This window comes from Nicotiana tomentosiformis, chromosome 5 (assembly GCF_000390325.3).
Source record: "Nicotiana tomentosiformis chromosome 5, ASM39032v3, whole genome shotgun sequence".
Lineage (NCBI taxonomy): Eukaryota > Viridiplantae > Streptophyta > Magnoliopsida > Solanales > Solanaceae > Nicotiana > Nicotiana tomentosiformis.
In genome coordinates this window covers 119,953,720-119,976,221 of record NC_090816.1, presented here as the reverse complement: position 1 = coordinate 119,976,221, position 22,502 = coordinate 119,953,720, and the positions used below count along the sequence as shown (strand labels likewise).

The 22,502-nt window shown below is 35.2% G+C and overlaps 2 protein-coding genes across 5 annotated transcripts; both read left to right on the top strand.

Moving 5' to 3' along the window:
• Positions 1-8,557: 8,557 nt before the first annotated feature.
• Positions 8,558-11,820, top strand: LOC104120312 (uncharacterized). 2 transcript variants are annotated; one of them, XM_009632054.4, is made up of 2 exons: positions 8,558-9,457; positions 10,625-11,164. In XM_009632054.4, the coding sequence occupies exons 1-2, from the start codon at positions 8,772-8,774 to the stop codon at positions 10,644-10,646; spliced, it is 708 nt and encodes a 235-aa protein (XP_009630349.2). In that variant the 5' UTR covers positions 8,558-8,771; the 3' UTR covers positions 10,647-11,164. The 2 variants fall into 2 exon arrangements, with proteins under 2 accessions (XP_009630349.2, XP_070031364.1); XM_070175263.1 differs by lacking the exon at positions 10,625-11,164 and adding an exon at positions 11,366-11,820 and having other exon boundaries at positions 8,559-9,457.
• Positions 11,821-14,897: 3,077 nt separating this feature from the next.
• On the top strand, positions 14,898-20,225 carry LOC104120311 (uncharacterized). Of its 3 annotated transcripts, none has more exons than XM_018779079.3 (5): positions 14,898-15,167; positions 17,659-17,912; positions 18,005-18,216; positions 18,764-19,037; positions 19,783-20,225. In XM_018779079.3, exons 1-5 carry the CDS (start codon positions 14,966-14,968, stop codon positions 20,095-20,097), a joined length of 1,257 nt encoding a protein of 418 aa, XP_018634595.1. In that variant the 5' UTR covers positions 14,898-14,965; the 3' UTR covers positions 20,098-20,225. The 3 variants fall into 3 exon arrangements, with proteins under 3 accessions (XP_018634595.1, XP_009630347.1, XP_009630348.1); XM_009632052.4 differs by having other exon boundaries at positions 14,899-15,167; positions 17,698-17,912; XM_009632053.4 differs by having other exon boundaries at positions 15,010-15,167; positions 17,651-17,912.
• Positions 20,226-22,502: the final 2,277 nt, after the last annotated feature.

Below are 22,502 nucleotides of genomic sequence, written 5' to 3'. Positions count from 1 at the left end.
GTTCATGCCTTTTTACCCCCTTCTTCAACTGCAAGGCCGAGATGTTCTCGGCTGCCATCTTCATGGGAATGCACGGAATAATGCAGGGCTTGGCCCCATTTGCCCCCATCATCAGTAGCATGTCTGCATACGGTGCGGGCATGGTATTGGTCTGTCTCAGGAATTCCAACCCCACTATTAACTCAAAGTCATCTATGATCACTACGCGCAGGTTGAACTTTCTTTCATAAGGGCCAAGCTTCACTGGTACTTCTTTGGCTATTCCACCAACTAGTTGAGGTGGTGAGTTGATAGCCTTCACACGACCTTTGCCCTTTCCTACAACTAGTCCAAGACGCTCTACCTGAGTCGGGGCTAAGTAGTTGTGGGTGGCACCCGTGTCTATCATTGCCCGAATGGGCTTGCCATTTACCTTCATGTCAACGAACATTAGGGTACTCTCTTGATGAGGAGGAGTCCTCAAATTTGCCTTCTTATTTCCTTTCCTGGCAATTGGACAAGGGTCCTTCTTCTTGCGGATACCGGCACTGGTTCCCGCTAAGGGCTCAGAAATGGAGCCAACAATTGCATTGAATGCACCTACTGGCTCGGTCTGGTCTGCATCATCGGCGTCGTCATCCGTCCCATCCTCAAAAGCTTGATGGGCGTTCATCTGTGCATGTGGACATTCATTATTCCAATGTGGTCCGCCACAATGACGACATCCTGAGGGGGGCTTCCTCCCCCGATCATTGTTGTTAGACGCAACACTAGTACTGCCGGAAGAGGGAGCCTTGGATTTGGGTGCACTCCGGTCTCCTCCACTTCTGCTAGGGCCACCAGTGTTTGGTTGGCCCCCTTTGTATCCTCCTCGGACAGGCTGTTGAGGCCTATCCTTCCGGTCTTCCACTTGGTAATCCCCAAGGCACTCTGCTGCTTGGATTGCCTTAGGCAACGTGTCTACCCTTTGTCTCTGCAACTCCATCCGGGCATAAGGTTTCAACCCTTCCAGGAAGGTGAAGAGTTTGTCTTTGTCCCCCATGTCACGGATGTTCAGCATGAGCGCGGAGAATTCCCGCACGTAATCTCGCACTGATTTGGTCTGGCGGAGCTCCCGCAACTTTCTCCTGGCATTGTACTCAACATTTTCGGGGAAGAACTGTAGGCGTATGGCTGCCTTCAGTTCCGCCCATGTGTCGAGGGCATCTTCACCTGCCTTGATGGCTTCGTACTTCACCCGCCACCAGAGTTTGGCATCACCCTGAAGATACATGGCAGCAGTTGCTACCTTCTTAGCTTCTTCCAGGCTTCCCACGGCATCGAAGTATTGCTCGATGTCGAAAATGAAATTTTCCACTTCTTTGGCATTCCGAGCTCCACTGTATGGCTTTGGCTCAGGAATTTTCAGCTTTTGTGCCATGGGGGCGAGGTTCACACCACCCCCAAATTGGTTTCCGCCTCCTCGAAGTAGGCCTTGTAAAGCATAATTGACAACATTGAGCTGGCCTGTCAAGTTGTCTATGGTTTGTTGCATGGCAGTTACCCTGTCTGCCTCTTGTTCCCTGTTGGCTAAATCCTCGGCACGCTCCTGCTGGAGGACCTCAAATTTACCAAAAATCCCAGCTGCCTCTGTGGCTGCTGTTTGCCGGTCTCCTTCAGTGTCGCGACTGATGTTTTCTATGTCAACTTCGGCCTGGATGAGTCTGCGGTCCAGGTCGTCCAACCTTTGCACTAGGATGGTCTTTAGATCGGGCACCATTTCCACGATGGGCCGTAATGCGTCAACCGTTCCCTCAAGGATCGCGATGCGATCCCCATAATTTACCATGGTTAGAAATGGTAGTAATTACAATGTAATCCCTCGTCCGATGTCGAGCCTAGGCTCTGATACCAACTGTTACGCGGCGCCTTCCTGAAGTTCCTTGGAAGGGCGACGTAAGGCTAGGAAACCGATGTCACTACAGTTGTTGTCCGCCAACTAAGGCCCCCTCCGTACGCTAGACTAGATTGTCAGTGCCGTACGGGAAAACCAATGTCATGAGCAATTGAAAGATAGCAGAAAAGAGAATTGAGAATGAAAGAAAGCTTAATTGCATTGAATGGAAGCTATTACAGAAAACAAGATGGTGTCGGGGGGGAGAGACACCAGTACATAGAATTGTTTGCTTGCTTGAAAGTTTTGATTGCTTGGTCCCCCTTAATAATGCTTAAAAAAAATAAACCAAAGTTACATGACTAGACATATGAAAGCTGGAAAATCACACTTAAAGAAAATGCAGCAAAACTACTCTATATTTACAATGAAAAGGACTTAGTCTTCTACAAAGCAGCAACAAGTCCGTTGGCAGCAACTTTGTCTTTAGCATCAGGGTCTGCGCGCGCGAAATTGTCTGCGCGCGCGGCGCTGTTGGCTTCTGCCTGTGGCTGGGCGCTGGCGATGGCTATCGGTGGGGCGACAGAGGCACATGCGCGCTTGTCACTTGGAGCTGCCGAGACCATGGGGCCGACCGTGGTGACGGGCGTTGGGAGGCTGGCCAGGACGCCACGGGGCGCATCCAAGGGGTCATGGGGCATGGTTGGAAAGCCCCCATGACAGCGATTATGTGCCAATTTCGTAATAGTAGGGGCAAAAAAAGGATTTTTACTTATCTATATTATATTAAAAACTTATTTACATATGTTCTCTATGTTTTATAATTTTTAATAATTATATAGGTTTTTCTTACAAATTGTATATATTTCTCCTTAAAAGGCTCCCCCATTATCAATTAAGGGATTCAATTACATCATTTTCTTCTTTTATTCCCCCTCTCCTCTTCTCTCACCTTTTTTGTTTTACATCAAAATCCCTTAATCTAAGCCAATCTCCATCTTCTATCTTCCCACCATTAAAGATAACTTTATATTATTTAAAAATCATCAATTGCATCGTTCTTTATTGGGAGGCTGGACAACACTGAAAATGAAGAAATATTCGGGAATTTAATTATAATTGTATGATAAGTATCATAATTATTTTTGCATTGTACCAGATACATCAATGTATAAAACGCAGTTATATCATACTTGTATCACAATTGTACCTAATTTGTATATGGTACATTAATACACAAAATAACACCTGATACAATACTAATAAATTAATACACAATTAACATATATTTGTGATATAAAGTGTGAAATTCGTCACGAACTCACAACTACTCGTAACAATATACAATGAATATACGATTATCATACATTTGTAATACAATTCCTTCAATAATTATGATACATATACAATTATAATACAATCGCGATACATTTCTGAAAATTGTGATACAATTATGATCTTCATACTCTTCAACTTTCAATCACAACTTTGTATTAAAAGTATAATATAATCGTATTATAATTGTATTAGTGTTGTATCAAGTATTGTTTTGGGTATTGATGTATTATATACAAGTCACATACAATAAAAAATTTAGAAAGAAAAAAAACAAGATTCAAAACTTACGCACAAGTCACAACTTGATTATAGAGCAATATTCTGAATTTCGTCTGCATTGTATCAATAAGAAATATAAATTTTGGCTGATTAGTAAGAAAGAGAGAAATTGGATTTGAAAAACTTTGGAAAAGGAAAAGAATTGAAAATTTTGTGTGTGTGTGTGTGTGGGGGGGGGGGGGTAGGGGTATAAAAAAAAGAGATATTTTAGGTAATTATTAAGAAAGAGAGAAAATATTTTTGACATTCTTTGGAAAAGAAACAAAATCTTAAATGTAGGGGTATTGAAAATGGGGGTGGGTGTCGGGCTAAAATTAAGGGATCTTAATTTTTTTTATTTTATAATTTTGTATATAACTTGTAAATATAGATATACAATGTAATTAATAAGGAACCTGAATAAATATGGTAAATATGTTTCTATTATAGTATAGCTAGGTAAAAATCCCCCAAAAATACCCAACTATTAACGGAGGGTAAAAGTGTTCGTAAGCAGATGGTATATGAATAATTTTGACTTTTATAATAACTATATGGTTATTATCAGGTTCATCTAACCATATGAATTTTAAGCTTTAATAATGTTTAAAAGTTGTCTTTTAAATAAGTTTCTGTGGCAAAAGAAATCATAGAGAGTTTGAAATGAAGATTTTAGCTTTTTGAGAAAATAACGGTATCAATTGAAGGATAAAAAAGAAACATTAGTAATTTGATTCATAAAATCCGTCATTCCTTTCCATGTTTTAGTTGTTAGAAAAAAATTGATCATAAATGTTAATGTAGATTTAATAGCGCAATTTAAGCTCAACAGTTTGCAATAGTTACATCACTGATCAATTTACAAGTTTAAAAGCAGTAAATACTATTCCTTCTGGTTATTGTTAGCACAAGGGTGACAAATACCCAACGTGTGAGCATATTGTGACGCCCAATTTCACATCAGGCGCGAGAGGAAGGCTCCGCCAAGTTATGAGGTGTCAGTGGTTCGGTTCGATCGGTTATTTTATAAAATTTATACCATACTATTTTTTTTGGTTATTCTATTATGTATAACCAAAATTAGACTTTTCGAAACCTTTTCAATTATGTCGGTTTCTCTTCGGAATCGGTACGGTTCGGTTAATTTTCGGTATTTTTTTAAATATAATGTAAAATTCACCAGTAGAAATAGAATGCAATAACATACGTTCTTCTATAGGATTTAGCAAAGCTCTCTAGATATTTTTACTGTTTAAAGGGTGATGAATTAAAAAAAATAAAAGATGGCTAGAATATAGATCCATCAACTATTCTACAACAACGTAAAAGAAACCAAGCAAAGACAGAGAAAATATAAATCACACAAGTAGAAAAATATTAGCCAAGCTGGGACTCAAGAATAAAGTATATAGAAGATTAAATATTAAAAAAGATAAATTTAAATTATATAAAAGGAAACATATTCAATACATTATAGTTTGCCACTCATTATCGCTATAATACTTTGTGTCTTGCTAATAAAGATACTTAAAATAACTTAGTTTAAGTAGATGTAGCATAATAGGTTTTAGGAATTAGTATTTTGAGTTTAATTACTTGTAATAGTTTTTATAATTCCAATGCCCCAAAAAAATTAATGCATTATTATTTTTAAACTTACTACATAAATATATTTTTCATGTGTAAAATTTATTCGGTACGGTTCAGTCTTTTTTCGATTTATTTTTATAAAATAAAAAACATATCATAATTATCGGTGCGGTTATAAATTTATATAAAAACCTACAGTTTTTTAAGAAATCTAAAAATCGATTCGGTACATTACGGTTCAGTCGGTTTAGTCAATTTTCCGATATCCATTGACACCCCTAGTTATGAGTTAACTTTCAAGGTTAAATTGTAATGAGATTGGTGACGCAATGGTATCATAACCAATATTACCTCTTTTCTAACTAGTGTTATATTCGAGTTAGGCTAAATGATAATGAACGTACTGTCAATTCACGTGGGGTAAGAAAAGGAAAATTATGCCGCTGATAAGCGATTGATAAACTTTCAACTCACTAGCTAACATTTGAAATTAAAGTAATTAAGTTTGTGACAAGATATTATGTTGACATTGAACTGCCACGTTTGATTATTTTGAGTAATTTATAATATCATTATCTATTAGATTTCACAATTGGTTCGTCTATGTTGTTGCATCTCATCTCACATGCTCATAGTCATAGGGCTTCCTTTTCCGTCTTTAGTCATTCAAAGGCATTGTTAATGAGTTACTCAACCTATTCATGTTGCTTTATTCGGTAACTATATATGTTATTGTTCATCACCACTATTTTTTTGTGCACAACTATATTGAAAACTATAAAATGTATTATATATGAAATTAATTAACTTCACAAATTATTCTATAAGAATTTTCTTCGTCCACATGATATTACTTTAATTGTAAAAATATGTTGCATAGGTGAATATAGAGTTAGATTGCTTAAATGATCATCAGTTTAATGAACATTGTGCAAGAAAAAGAAAAATTACTTTGTTATTGCTATTTCACACACAAAGTCAACTTAGTACGAAGTTGATATTTCCAACACCATGTAATGATGTAGCAAAAAATTAAAAACATAAAAAAACCATCCAAATTTACTTAATGAACCCAAAATTCAAAATTTGAATTACTGTTGTCACACTTCATTTTTCCCGTAGGGATAGGGGATATGAGAGTTTTTCCAATTTAAGTGACATTATTCGAAATGAGATTATTTATTTATTTAGAGTAGCCACTTGGAATAATTTATTGTGTCCCAAGTCACCGATTTATTTTAGAATCCCAAATCGAGAAAATTTAACTCTTATTTTTGGTCCGCGAACACAGAAGACCGGGTAAGAAATTCTGTTAACCTGGGAGAAGGTGTGAGGTACTCCCGAGTTCCGTGGTTTTAGCACGTTCGCTTAACAATTAATACATGGCGTAGTTATCTGATTTATTACATGTGTTTAAACCTATTGTGCATTTTTGTCTTTTACCTCTTTTTAATATTCATGGAATTTATTTGAACAAGTCGCGATATCGCATACTTGTCGTTTTGGTACACATTGCAAACCGCGCCACGTGAAACGTATCCGCGATTTACAACATGTTTATTTTTATTATTATTTGAAGTTATGGCCAAGTCGCATGAAACGCGCACTTGAATTGGGGTTTACGTTTCATGACTATGCCATAGGAATCGTACCCATAGTCACAGTGATTTATTATTAATCGCGCCTAAATCAAGCTACGGTGTTCGAATATTATTCAATTACTAATTTTGATATTATTGTAAGGTCATGAGGTATGTATATTGTTATGGAAGAAATGAAGTAAATTAACTATGGAAAAAGTTGGCTACCTTGTGAATGCTTATTTGTTTTTGGTCTTGTGCAACAATTAGCCCATAAATACGTTAGGGAAGTCCAATTAAAGTCTTACATTAATCATGACCCAACTTAATCTCTTATAATTTTACTGCTAACCAATATTTAAAACTAGACTAAATTTATGGCAGGAATAGATAGATACAGGCATGACCACTTTAGTCGCTAAGATAAGAGATCAAAATGAAACTAAAACATGCTAAAATGGAAAGTCATTACTTCATTGAATAAACAAGAAAAGTAATGAATTAATACATATTCATCAATAAAATTAACCATATGAACTACTAAAAAGGATAATAAATTAATCGTAACAAATACTCAACATGAGAACAAATTAATCTTAGCACACTCAAATGCGAACTCGATCATATCATACTCAAAGTTAAATTAAAACATAGTGACCCAAAATATTAATGACAAAAACAAATTAGAAAGAGAAGTGAACCTATGTATTGATGATTGTGGATTTAAATTATAACAACTCAATGATCGGATAGCTCTCAACCGGACCCTTCGGACCACGAAAAACTCGAGCGGCAAATCTCAACTTGCAACCTCAATCGACCTTACAAAATTGACGATTTAGTGTTTTTTTTTAGTTAATGATGGCTCTAAAGTGATAAAGAGCCGTTGGTTTTGGGGTGGTGAAGTTGCTGGAGTTTTCGAAAGAAAGCCGAAAAAAGAATGAAAAGTGTAGAAATGTCCTTATCCTAGAAGAAGAAAAATAAACTTTTCTCAATTCCTACCTCCCTATTTTTTCCTTTTTCTCTCCTCTTTTTTTTTCATCACATTTCTCTTATATTTATAGATTTTTTTTTCTCGAAATTTTCATTTTTTTTTAAAATTAAATTTATTTTCCACTTTCCATTTTTCTTATTTTTTTAAAAAAATTTCTCCAATTTTCTTTACTTTTATTTTTTAATTTCTCATTTTTTTTACTTTTAATATATTTAAAATTCCACTTTTTTACTTTACTTTTTTTATTTTCCACTTATTTTACTTTTTTTTTATTTCCCACTTACTTTTACTTAAAAAAAAAAAACCCAGATACCCTTACTTTTATTTTTTAATTCCAACTTTATTTTACTTTTTATTTTTAAAATTTCCACATTCTTTTACTTTTATTTTTTTAATTTTCCACTTTCTTTTACTTTTTTTATTAAACAATTTCTACCTACTTTTACTTTACTTTTCAATTTTATATTTCTAGTTTTTCTATTTTTTAATTCCCATACGAAATTTGTTTAAAATAAATAAATATAATAATTAACTTTTATTTATTTTCGGTTTTTAATTCATTTTATTTAAAAATAAAGATAAAAATAATAATAAAAATAATAATAATAGTAATAATTGACCTTTTAAATTATTAATAATTTTTTTTTCTCTCTCTCTATATATATATGTATAAGTGTAACAAAGCTAAAAAAATATATATATTAAATTCTGAAAATATTTATATAGTAGAATGTGATAAAAATTTAAATATAGTCAAAAATAAGGTTTTCACAACTGGCTTTCATTTTACAATAATAGAAGACCAATTTTCATAAAATAAAAATAAACGGCACTACTTGTTGTGAGTGCTAATATTCATCTTGTTGGAATAAAGAAAAATTTGGAAGATCACATAATTTAATTATTTTTGCTCCCTTTACAAATAATTTGATTTTCCACCCTTTCTTTTCCCATACTTCAAATGGGGTTTTACACTGCATTTGCTGCCTTAGCCTCAACGCTTCTGGTTTCTCGCTATTAATTAATTTCACTCATATTGAAGCGCGTGTTTTCAATATCCCATTCTTCAACAAATCGAAGCCTTTTCTTTGTATCCCTCTCAACTTCGATCCAATTTCTCACCTTTTATTGCGATTAACAATCTTCAGATCTCTGATCAATGGCGAAAGAGTTCAACGTCCCGCCGGTGGTTTTTCCGTCGGGCGGAAACCCCGGTCCACAACAACGTCGACTTCCAACGGCGCCGTTTCAGCCGCCGAAATCATCAAACCCTAGCATACCTTTCATGTCCTTCGATGTAGGATCTGCAGCTGCTTCCACTTCATTTTCCACTCCTCAATTCGCCTCCACCACAATCGGCGGCGGTTCAACGGGTTTCGAAGACGAGCCGCCGTTGCTCGAAGAGCTAGGGATTAACACAAAACAAATTTACCAAAAAACCCTCAGTATTCTCAATCCCTTCCGCGTCAAATCAGATCTTCACGAAGATGCTGATCTGTCAGGGCCTTTTATATTTCTCATGGCATTTGGGCTTTTTCAATTACTGGCAGGAAAGCTTCATTTTGGAATTATATTAGGCTGGGTTATAATGGCTTCGTTGTTTCTTTACGTAGTGTTCAATATGCTCGCGGGCCGAAATGGGAATTTGGATTTGTACAGGTGTGTTAGCCTGATCGGTTACTGTATGTTGCCTATTGTGATTTTGTCCGCGATCTCCTTGTTTTTGCCTGGAGGATTGGTGATTAAAGTGGTGACAGGAGTTTTCGTGATATGGTCCACCCGGGTTTGCACTAGGCTCGTGGTTGAACTGGCGTCCTGTGGGGATGAGCATCGTGGCCTGATCGCGTATGCCTGTTTCTTAATTTACATGCTCTTCTCTTTGCTAGTGATATTTTGAACCAGATTAATGTGTTTGGTATATTGCTGTTTATGGCTCAGTCCATTTTTAGTTTGTTAGTTCTATTCTGCAAAGATGAACATAGAGAACTGCATTATATTAGTTTTAAATTAAATGCACGATTTGTTATAGTGGGAGGAGATTTTGTGGTTTAGTTTCTTCCTATGCTTTAGCAGGTTTCAAATGTCTTGGGATTCTAAATGTTAAATGAAGCTGTACTTTTGTTTTCTGGCTTCATTATTCCTAGGTCTGAAAGGAGCTATTTTTGTAATTTCTTGCTTTTTTTAGGATATTCAAAAGATTAACGAGTTCTTTCAAATTTGCTAGAATATATTTTAAAGATGTTTATACATTATCCTTCTTTTATTGCCTGTGGACTAGGAACTACCTTAACATTAAGAAAAGATTTCATTAGTGTGTTGATATATTATGGATTTTGTACTCCACTTTGGTTGAAGAAAAGAAGAGATTTCGAGTATTTTGTTGATCAGGCGATACCCGTATTAAGTTTCATATCTGAAGCGAGTTTTCAAGAAACTGCTTGGATGCTATGAAGATTATAAAAGGTCTGATCTATTTGCGAGATGTAGTGTAAGCAAGAATGAGTGAAATCACAATAAAACAGAGAATCTAACTGTGGAAATGCAAGCCTTGATCCATTAAATCCATCTCTCACCAAACTTCATTTGTTTCATAGTATCAAATAAAGAAGGCCAATGAACAAAAGGCTGAAGAAGATACGGAAAGCTAACCTCTTTATGCATAATCTGGACAGTTTGGCTTGAGAGGAATAGAAGATACTTTGATAAAGTGTCAATTTTTTCTGTAAAGTACAGATGTATGCAGAATTTATCTTATTGGCATGGTGTAGATCCTGTAATTAGCACAGTTGATTTCTTGGACTTGTTAGATTCTGCTTTGGGTCTTGGGTAGTCTGAAAACAAGTCCAACTTCTTGTACTCCGTTTTTGGCACCTTGTGGGTACTGATTTTATTAATAAAACTACCTTATCAACAAAATAAGTGAAATCAAATAACCACTTGAATGATATGTGTGATGGTGGTTAATGATGATTGAGTTCTTATGTGTCATCTGTTAATGTGCCTTCTTATCAGCATAAACAACTCAGTTGGGTGATTTCAATTCCTGCACATTCACCTCTTCATGCATATACTAGAGAAGTTTGATGGCAACTAATGATGGTAGAGCAAGTTGGAACAAGCTAATGATGGTAGTGTTGTTCCCTGATCTAGAGAAAATATAAGATATTAGACTCAGGCTACCAATGAATAGCTTCTTGAGGCATGGAGCCATTTCATTTTGTGTGGGGCAGTGAGTTATACATTGAACTTTATGATCCAACCTTTTGAGTCGGTTATTGTGCATTGAAGCTATAGTTCTTATCCAGAATCTACCTGATGCTTGTTTTAGTAACTACCGGTCAGTTCTCTGTCAAGGTCTAGGTCCAAATTTTCGGAATAGGCTTGTGGTTAGAGATTTTAGAGGATTGAGGCCAACTTTTTGTTGATGACAGTGTTTTGTTAATTGTTTATTTATCGGTGGTAAGATTATTTCAGATTAAACTTGATTGTTTTAATCAATGACGAAATGTCTTTGTCGTTTATATTAAAGAATGGCCCAGATTTTTTGAGGTAGTCAAGGGACCTGCGATTCAATATTTTCTTATTCTAGTAAGATCCACAAAGAATGTTTTCGTGCATCAACATACATTGGCATGGAATCTACTGTACAGTTTATGTAATGCCTACTTGCCTCCATGAATTTGTCTACAGTAGTGTGAACATGTGATATGATAAGGTTTATGGTGTTAAAATGAGCGTTTTGCATTTATGCAGCTAGTGGACAAGCTGTTTTCAGCTAATGAGCAATGAATTCTGCAAAGATTTAGCTTAGTCATTTATAGATACCTATTGTGGTGGATCCAGCATTAAGATAAATGTTCTTTTTATATCAATATTATTCCTACACTACCTATCAGTAATACCTAAGGTGGTGGAGAAAATAAGATCAAGGAAGCAGTTGATTCAGTGACCTACTTTCTCATTTATTTTTGACCTAGTTTGCAAAGAAAGAGGTGCCCTGAAGTAAAGGATCTGATTGTGGGAATTTCTTTTTGTAATGAAGTAAAGGATCTTTTGGTTGAAAAATTGGTCGCTGACCTTGTTTTGCCTGCTTCCCCCCTTCTCCTCTTTTTTTTTTTTTTTTTTTTCTGGACAAGAACTTAGTTTTAGGTTGAATGAATATTGTGGAATTATATACAGATGTTCATCTACTGACCTATTTGCTGATTTGTTTTGGGGTTAGTCCTTAGTTTGCTGAAAGGAATTATCATCAATTTCAGTTTTCAAACTCTCCATCTCCAGATATTTTTCCTTTATTTTTGCCACAATAGTTTTAGGTTGAGCAAAACATCACTTAACCAAGAGACTGGAGCAAAAGTGTAGCAATTTTTTGCAATTCTATGTGGTTCAAGCAGATTGTGCTGTTATTGGTGCCGTAGAATGTCTTTTGGTCGTTTTGTGAGTGCTCCTTTTCATCTTGTGGCCTGATACGGCCAATGTATCAGAAACTTTCCTCAATGTCCTTTAGCTTGTTTGCTGTCTACACGTGACTCTTGGTTCTCTTGTTATAGTGACTTTCGTGCCTTCTTCATATGCTAAGTTGATTGCATGAACAAGTGCTAAAATATGTCGGCAATTCTGAGGTGAAATCCTACCTATAACCACCATACCAACTCATGTAAACTTCGTTGCGCTCTCATAATTATCTTCGCCTAGCTCGGATAGATCTTTCTTTGATTTGAACTAGTCTTTAAATGTGCGTTGCAGTTGTTTCAACAGATAACTGACTTGCTTATACATGTCTTATGCTGAACTAGTGTTTCAAAAAATACCCCAGAGATGTGTAAGGAATAGATTAGGCTGCGCTGGCTGGCTTATAACCTGGCCAAGCTTCTCCACGATGATGAAAAGCATTTTTTTCTGAAAACTTTTTTTTTTTCAAAGTTGAAGTGGCCAAGTTTTTGGAAGGAAAAATAAGTGCTTTTGAGTAGAAGCAGAAACAACTTTGGAGAAGCAGGAAAAAGTAGTTTCTTTTCAGAAATATTTTTTTAGAAGCACTTTTGAGAAAAATACACTTAGAAACACTTTTTAAAAGCTTGACCAAACACAAGTTGATGTTTAGAAGTATTTTTTAAATTAATTAGCCAAACACAAATTATTTTTTACCAAAATCATTTAAAAAAAAAATACTTCTCAAATAAGCTGATTTTTCCTGCTTGGCTAAACATGCTATTAATCATGTTGTTGAATCTATTCGAGTCTACTTTTTGCTTTGTACCGTCTTACTTGGATCAGTATAAATCTGTTCCTCATATGAAAGTGATTCACGAAATCATTTTTCCTCGCAAAAGACCCTTCTCATGATTAAATGTATTTCCTTTTGATCCAGTTCGATAATCTGATAACTTCTAATGAAGTCTTGAAATAGCGTTTCTTTTCTCATCTTATTAGAGTAAAGTGTGACAAGTTGATGATTTTCTTTCTTCCTTTTTTGGGATAAAGAAATCTCCTCCTTCCACGTGGATGTCAGACGGAGGATTCAACGATAAAGATTAAACACTCCTTTCCTAGAAAGCTGGTTTCAGAACAGCTTTATCAGTCTCGTTCAAAGAAGAGGTTTTCTAGTTTAGGAAAATATATTTAGAGATTAATACAGAATTTAGTTAAAAATGTTTGCATAATCCTAGTTTAAAAAAAAACTTTAATTACAAAATGACCCATCTTTTTAAATTTATGTAGTACTATTTATTATATTATTCTTTTCTTTTGTCATTAATAACATGCTTTTATTGATATACAATTTCACGGCATATTTAAAAACCACTAAGTTCAAAAAATAATTTATTCTTTCTTAATCTGTAGTTGGGATCTTTCCAGCTTGGGGTTTAAATAAAGAATAAAGAGATCTCGTCTATCTAATTCTATAATCATCGTAACAAACTTATCTTGTCGAATAAAATAATTGTTTTTTTAAGTAATAACTTCAAATTGCATCGGCAATTGAATAGGAATTTGTTTATGTAATTATAGCTGATCATACTTTCTTTAATAGATTGAATTTCTGGTCAAATCAGCCTAACTTTATTGCTTTACTTATAGGAACTCCTTAGTTAAAAATGAAACTTCCAACGTAAATTTTATTCCAATTACCAAATTTTACTTTAGCCACTCCATTTTCATGTAAATGATCTCTTAAAACCATTCTTACTTATTTCTTGGTCTAGAAGTTCATTAATATTATATTGGAAAAAACAAAATAACAATTTTTATCTCTTAAGCAATTTTCATGCAAGTCATAGTAATTTCTATGACATTGTTCATCCAAATGATTCTTAAATTATTATTTAGTGTTTAAGGCATGAAATTTTTTACGCGACTAATATATGTGAACCAAATGGTTAGTGGAGTCAGGATTTTAATCTAAAATAAAATTTGGGATTATGTTGATCTAACGTTTGGTTACTAGTATTATAGGTAATATTGGTATCAAGTTTATACTAAAAATTTGGTATTATTTATCTCATATTGGATATGTGATATAAATATTCGAATTAACTATGCAACGATAAAGTTATCAAAATCCAATATTACCCCCCTTAAAAGCCCCTTTTCATTGCCATTACTTTAACATTCAAGGTTACTATTAAGAATAGAAATTCATTCAAGTTTATCTAGCTTGGTGGCTGGTGCCAAACACATGTTTTGAATTTTGAATAATTGGATTATAAAGCAATAGTACTAAATAATTGAGGGATTATTAATATCACATATCCGATGTGATACTAATCTCTCTTTTAATTCAATGATTATGTAAAAACCAATTGTATGTCGGTAATTTTTTACTCTTATTTTTTCAGGAGCTTTTTACTCTTTTAATTAATTTAATTTAAACTAAATTATTAGAAGGCGTTTGATTAGAGAATAAGTTATTTCAAGATTATAATGATAGAATTATTCATCTTGTCCAAGACTATATAAGAAGATAAAATAACTGTTTCATCTGTTTAAAAAATATTGTCTTAGTTTGACTTGACACAAAGTTTAATAAAGAAGAAAAAGACTTTTGAGATATGTGTTATTAAATAAATTATATTATTTGTGTGACTGTAAAACTTTTTAAAATTATGATGTTTTTTATTAAGAAAATATTGAAAGATAGTAAATATTTTTGAAACAAATTAATAAGAAAATAGTGATAAATCTTATTTAAATGGAGTATGAAGCTTTTTAGAATTTGCTTTTTGAAGTTAGTAGCTCAATTTTAAGGAGCTACTATGTATTATAGAGTAGGTGCTGCTGGGAACCAACCACCACTATAAAAATGTCACCTCTACTTTTTCAACAAATAAATTTGGCTGCTGCTGTCACATTTCAATGCCTCCATTTATTCAAAAACAGGGACTTCACCCAACATTCTTGACTTCTACAAAATCTTTATACAGTTCCCCCCATAGTTCTAATAAGTTAAACCCAACTGTCTTCTCACTTGTTAAACCTCAAGCTCGTAAAATTCTCCGTACAAAGCCTTTGAATCATCTTCAAGACTCAATTTTTTACCATTCCAATTCCAGTCAAGGTATGTTACAGGACAACTAGATGACATCCAACTCGTTAATGCTTTTGTTCTTTGTTTTTTTATTTTTAAGTCCTGTGTTCTTTAACTAAAAGTGAAATCAAGATTCGATTTTTTAAAGGGATTTTATTGATGAATTCTTTTATTTAACTGAATTGAGCAGAATGGTTATTGAAGATCCATGCAACTGAACTCAACTAGTTTAGGATTAAGGCGTAGTTGATTAATTGATTGATTGGTTAAAATGTTTAGGATTAGAATTATGAGAAGGAAAATTAGAGTAGGAAAGTAGCAGCTGCACTCAAGGGTGTGGTAAATGAAGTGTGTTGAGAACCATGAGGTCTCAAGTTCAATTCCTATCCCATGGAATTAGTCGAGGCGCGCAAGCTGCGTGAACACGGTTATAAAAGGAAAAAGTAGGAGTTGCTGAGAAAAAATTGAGAAACAAAGAGGGATTGAAGAGGAAAATTGAGAGGAGAAATTACATTAGCCAGAAAAGAAGAGTAGAAAAGGAAACAAGAAGATCTGATGGTTTGATGGAATATAAGAGAAGAATTAAGTATAGAGAAGAAGATATAAAGTTATATTTGTGTAATTTTATGTTTGCATCTGCCAAATCTAGCTTCATTTCTACTGTGTAGGTTTTAGACAGAGAGGATTAAAGAAAGACGTAGGAATTTGTTGTTGGAGTTAAAAGTGCCTATCGCCATAAAGGAAGTATAATCCAAGCTAAGTCATAGTAGACAATCTTTTACTTCAATTTTTCCTTGCCACATTGAGGGAAATGGGATGTAGGACTCAACAACAACGACCCAGTAAAATCCCACAAGTGGGGTATGGGGAGTGTAGAGTGTACACAGACATTACCCCTACGCCAAAGGGGTAGAGAGGATGTTTCCGAAGACCCTCGGCTCAAGAAGATGAAAATAAAACGAAAATAAATAATAGATCAGTGACAACAAAAGTCAGAAAAATAATATCAGCATCGTAAGAGACAAAAAATAGATGGAAAAGCAATACCCAATAAACAATAATAATGCCACAGTACTATGAAAAAACGGAAAAATAGTGTGGACACTACATAAACCACTAGCAATCCAAGGCAAAACACTATCAGACTAGCCCCGCCCCCGGTACAAAGTAGAAAAACGCTCGATTCCTTCCTACCCTTCAACCCTAATGTCGACTTCCACACCTTCCTATCAAGAGCCATGTCCTTGGAAATCTGAAGTTGCGCCATGTTTTGCATGATCACCTCACCCCAATACTTCTTAGGCCACCCTCTACCTCTTCTCATGCATGCCAATGCTAATCGCTCACACATCCTAACTGGGGCATCTAGGTTTCTCCTCTGCACGTGCCCGAACCATCTAAGCCTCGCTTCCCGCATCTTGTCGTCCATGGGAGCCACGCCCACCTTCTCCAGTATATCTTCATTCCTAATCTTATCCAGCCTAATGTGCCTGCACATCCATCTCAACATACTCATTTCTGCTACTTTCATCTTGTGGATATGAGAATTCTTGACTGGCCAACACTCAACCCCATACAACATGGCCGGTCTAACCACCGCTTTGTAGAACTTGCCTTTAAGTTTCGGTGGCACTTTCTTGTCACACAGGATTCCGGATGCTAACCTTCATTCATCCACCCCACCCCTTTACGGTGCGTGACATCCTCGTCTATTTCCCCACCCCATGGATAATTGAACCAAGGTACTTAAAACTTCCTTTCTTGGGGATGACTTGTGAGTCAAGCCTCACGTCCATGTCAGCTTCCCCCGACACATCACTGAACTTGCACTCCAGATATTTTGTCTAAGTCCTACTCAACTTGAAACCTTTAAGCTCAAAGGTCTGTCTCCAAATCTCAAGCCTCTCGTTAGTGCCGCCTCGCGTCTCATCAATCAGAACTATATCATCAGCGAACAACATACACCATGGCACCTCCCCTTGAATATGGTGTGTTACTGCATCCATTGTGGTTGTAGGACTCAAGTGGATGAATTCATAAGTTCGGGGAATCTGGCATTTAGATCAGCTAGGGTTATCATACTGAAGTTTTGTGATTGCAACCCTTCAATCTTAACAAAAAAGAGGGTGCTTATGTTTCTTGCTTGTTGAAGAACTTGATTAGTTGAAAATTCCAATAGAACACCTAATTGTAAGTTATTACATCTTGTTTAATTTGTTTGTCCTTCAGTTGTGCATTCCACATTCTCTTATTCATCATCACCTCGCCACCATTCTTTATTTTCTTTATTGTCATATAAATGCTGAACTTTCCTTGTAAGCAAAATCTATTTTTTTGTTTTTTGTCCAACTAATTCATCTGTATCCGTTATGAAAAAAATGTTTTTTTTTTTCCAACTAAGTCATCAGTATTTCTTAGGTTTTGGCCCTCTGTCATTCAAACTATGTACAGTTGCACTATGCGATCTGTATTTTCCAATATTATTGTAAGAACTACGTATGTCTTGTGTTCAGGGCTTCAGGTATGCTTGGGAAAGTTTTAGTTGTCTTGTTGGTTGCAGGTCTAGCATGGGCATTCCCACCCCTCCAACCTCCACCCCCCAAAATCTGTGGCTCTCCTGGTGGTCCATTAATTACTGGACCGAGAATCAAACTTAGGGACGGAAGACATCTGGCTTATAAGGAGCATGGTGTATCCAAAGAAACCGCCAAATATAAGGTCATATATGCTCATAGCTTTGGATCTTGCAGATATGATGCAGCTGTTGCACCTTTGGTATTTCATCGACTCTTTGTCAAACTTATAATTCTGCTTCCGTTCGAGTATAATCGAACTGAGATTGGAATGGATCATGTTGTTTCTTTCAGGAAACACTTGAAGAATTAGGGGCGTATGTTGTCTCTTTTGATAGACCTGGTTATGGGGAAAGCGATCCTGATCCAGAGCGAACCATAAAAACTACAGCTTTGGATATGGAAGAGCTCGCTGATCAACTGGGACTTGGCCCTAAATTTTATGTTATGGGGTTTTCCATGGGTGGTCATTCAGTTTGGGGTTGCCTTAAGTACATCCCTAATCGGTATGTATAGTGTACGGAATGATCTTTTGCTTTTAAGTTCGACGTCTGAAAATCATTTGGCATGAGCAACATGCTCCATGAAATCTTGTCTTTAACGTTCAACTACCATGTCATCATTATCATAACCCATCAGTCACAAAATGTAAAGACCTAAGAATTAACAGAGGAGGAGGAAGTTTTGATTATATAGCAAAGCCTTTCCAACATGAAACAAACTGTTCTATAAATTTTAGCAGATTTTCACCTTAAGTACTTGCCACTATGATACATATCTTCACCTGAAAGGTATAGTGGTGTAACTGAAGAAGCGTAGATCTCGCTATTTCACAACTTGACAGAATCAAAGTTCCCCTACGTGATATTTTGCTACTTTCTTGTGGAACCTCGCTATTCTCATGAACAGCAAGTAGAATTCCAGTAATTCCTGTATTTTCTACTATTTTTACAGGGCTACATTCTTTTCCTCTCTGTGGCAGTTCTTCCTTTTACTCATAAGATTTGATTGCTTTTCTCAAATATAAAGTTGCATTTTTTCTGGTGCTAATAGGTTGGCAGGAGTAGCTCTAGTTGCTCCCGTTGTCAATTACTGGTGGCCTGGATTTCCTGCTAATTTATCTACAGAAGGATACAATCTACAGCTCCCACAGGACCAATGGGCGCTTCGAGTTGCACATTATGCACCTTGGCTAGTCTACTGGTGGAACACTCAGAAGTGGTTCCCGTGCAATAGTGTTATAGCTGAAAAACCAAAAATGTCTCCTCCAGATTTAAAAGTTGCTTCTAGATCTGCTGAGCACGCAAGCAAAATAAAAAATCTTAAGGTAAATCAGTTTCCTGCCTGAATATGGATAATTTACCGTTAGATTACAGTCGGTTCACGATCCCTTGAATGTGTTTGATCCTTGTAATAAATTTGCTGGAAGAATTCATGGAAATGTGAAGTGTCACGGCTTGGAGTTGTTTTATTCTTGCTCATATTACATGTTTCTACTGTTTTTAGTGAGACATTAGAATAACCACTATAGGAGCGACAAAACCATACGAATTACAAGTTTTCATGTTTGTTGCACCAGGATCTGTGGTATTATGTTACTTTTTGCACCTTGGCTAGTCATGTGAAGTGGCTAGTACATGACTTAGTGTCATTTGTGTATTTTCGTATTTCTTGACTTCTGTTATTGCTTGTTGTTGCTTTCATTTCGGTTTTCTCATTGTATTATCTAGTGTTAGTTTTGTATTTTCGCTTCGGTTTTCTGATTGGTGTGCTTGTTGTTGCCCTACCTTTTATCTTTCCTGAGCCGACGGTCTACCGGAAACAATCTCTCCGCCTTCTTAAAGGTAGGGTAAGGTCTGCGCACACACTACCCTCCCAGACCCCACATATGGGATTACACTGGGTTTGTTGTTGATGTTGTTATTTTTGAGTGGAAGTGAAAAGCAAGCCACCATAGTGCTAGAATGTAATTGATTAGTACAAATAACCCACAATTCGGAATTACTTTCATGAGCTATTACTTATTTGATGATCGTTGTTGGCTTAAAAGTTGCTGCTTCTTTCGTATGTAGGAATATGCTGTAAAACAAGGAGTATACGAGTCCCTCCATCGTGACATGATGGTGGGGTTCGGGAAATGGGATTTTGATCCTATGGATCTTAAGAGCCCTTTCCCGAACAGTGAAGGCTTTGTCCACTTGTGGCATGGTGTTGAAGACTGGGTTGTGCCTGTTATATTACAGCGCTACGTCGCACAATGGCTTCCGTGGATACAATACCATGAAGTACCCAATGTTGGACATCTGCTTATTCATGATCGAGCCGTGAAGGAGATTATCTGGAAGACATTCTTGACCGGAGAGAAAGAGCAGATAATGCATTCTTAAAGGGGAAGAAAGAGATTTTGAGATTCCTTTGTAAGAAGACAGATTCTGTGTTAATCAAACTTCTATTGTTGGTATAGTTTTGCAATGGCATTTCCAACCAGATCCTGACATCGGTTTACAACGTTTAAGGTGTGGCCTTGTGAGAAGCACTTTTACTTTTTCAATGGAAAGTGCAAAATTTCACTACAAGCTAAAGATAATTTGAAACTTGTATGACCCAAAAAATAGATTTTGGTTTTATACAATTAGATTAATAGAAAAATGTGGTTAATCACAGTCAAAATCAATATTTAAGGACAGATCCAGTGTTTTATGGTAAGTGCGTTAATGTGTAACACTAAAGAAAACAACTTGAAATATGAATTAAGCAATAAAGACCTACAAGTCTAAAGGAGAGCAATAAATGATAGTAATAAATGACTTTCAAGCAGTAAATGAGACAAAGATAACCCGACAAGCGACAAGTATTAGATCCTCAATATGTTTTCAACAATGATGGAGGTTGATTAGTGATCGTATATTCCAATCCTTCTTGGATCGAGAGAGAAGAATAACAACAAGAACGATCCAGTAAAATCCCACAAGTGGGATTTGAAGAGGATAGTGTGTATCCGAAGGAGTAGATAGACTATTTCCGAAAGACCCTCGGCTCAAGAAGACAGAAAATACGAGAAGAGAAGGGAAGGGATAATATATTAGTACCATCAAACAGAAACCAAAGAAATAATATTAACATCACAAGAACTAGAAAATAAAGGAAGGGAAATGTAAAGTCAATCTTTATTTCTATTCAACAAAGTGAAAATCTTGATGAAATCCTTTACAAAATGCCCAATCCTCCTTTGATCTACCTCTCTTCCCATTTATAAGGGCACATGGGTAACAAAACCCTAGATAGTACAACATAAGAGAATATCCATAAAATATTCTCTAAATCATAGGACTAGCCGTCACTACGTGGTGAGAATTGATGCTCGTCCTCGTCCTCTGCCGATTCGGTTCGACCTCGGCTCCGCTTTATCTTTCATCTTTGACCTCGACCTTTTGAAGTCATATCGACACATTCACATCCTTCAAAGGCTTTACTACCGTTGATCGGGTCAAACACATAAAATGTACAACACTAACTTCAAAATTAAGGCCATATTACTAGTATTTTACAAATTAATGTAACCTCGTGGTTAGTTGTATCTTGGGAGTTGTAGAAATAACAATCCAAGTGTTAGCATGTGTCAATTAAGGTAGGAGTCGTTTGGTTCGCATGCTAGTTAGTAGGGGTGTAAATAGGTCGGGTTGGTTCAAAATTTTCAATTACCAAACAAACCAATGGCGTCAGGTTCTTAAAATTATATACCGAACCAAACCAACAAAGTCAAGTTTTTCAATCTCGGTTTTTCTCGGATTTTTCGGTTTTTCTCGGGTTTTCGTTTTTTTTTTCTCGGTAAAATTTTTATAGCACAAAATATGTAACTTGTGCTCTAAATATTTCTTTAGTTCTAGTAAGATATAACTATATAATGTATTTTTCAAGAAAATAACACACTAATATAAGATAAGTTGCATCATACTAAAATACTCAATAACAAAAATAATAAAATTACATAAAGCAAATATTGCTAATTAATAAGCCATAATGAAAATTAACATAATCTAAAAATACTATATAGGTCATTCTAAAATAAGTATAGCTAATAAATACTACTGATTACACAACTAAGCAATAAGAAAAAAGATAAACTAAGTTATGTATTTTTATTATAAACCAATGTAAAACTAAAAAAATCCAACACTATTGTCATTCCTAGTGTTGAATTGAATTTCTTTTATTAGCATTAGTATTGATTTGAACTTTGTTTGAGTTACTACATTTATGGGCTATAAAATTTATTTACCATTCAAGAATGTTAAATCCAAACTTGAAATAATATGTTAAAAGATAAAATTATGAAAAAGTTTAATACATATTTATAAATTACATTACAATAAATATTTATATGTATAAAATATTTTTAAAAATTGTATAAATGTATTATCGGGTTGGTTTTGTTTCGATTTGACTTTTTTTAGTTAAAACCAAACCAAACCAATTATGGTCGGGTTTTGTTTTCCAATACCAAACCAACTCAAACCAACCCATAATCGGATTTTTTTTCCGGTTTGACTCGAATTATCGGTTTGGTGCGGTTTATCGATTTTTTTTGTACACCCCTATTAGTTAGTACAGCTGAATACATTTTTCATTTTTAGAAAGAGTGTTGTAATCCAAATTTAGCGCCATTTTAACATGTTTCTTAACGGGCAAAGATCACGTTTAGCCCGCGGTCGAAACTATTTATATTCGGTAGTCGTAAAAGTGTATATAATTTGTATATTTTTTGTAAATAACATACAGAAATATATATATA

Coding starts and splice junctions, on each gene's coding strand:
- LOC104120312 (XM_009632054.4), top strand. CDS start 8,772: ATGGCGAAAGAGTTCAACGTCCCGCCGGTGGTTTTTCCGTCGGGCGGA. Junction 9,458..10,624: donor GAGCATCGTGGCCTGATCGC/GTATGCCTGTTT, acceptor CCTTCTTATCAG/CATAAACAACTCAGTTGGGT.
- LOC104120311 (XM_018779079.3), top strand. CDS start 14,966: ATGCCTCCATTTATTCAAAAACAGGGACTTCACCCAACATTCTTGACT. Junction 17,913..18,004: donor ATGCAGCTGTTGCACCTTTG/GTATTTCATCGA, acceptor TGTTTCTTTCAG/GAAACACTTGAAGAATTAGG. Junction 18,217..18,763: donor CTTAAGTACATCCCTAATCG/GTATGTATAGTG, acceptor TGGTGCTAATAG/GTTGGCAGGAGTAGCTCTAG.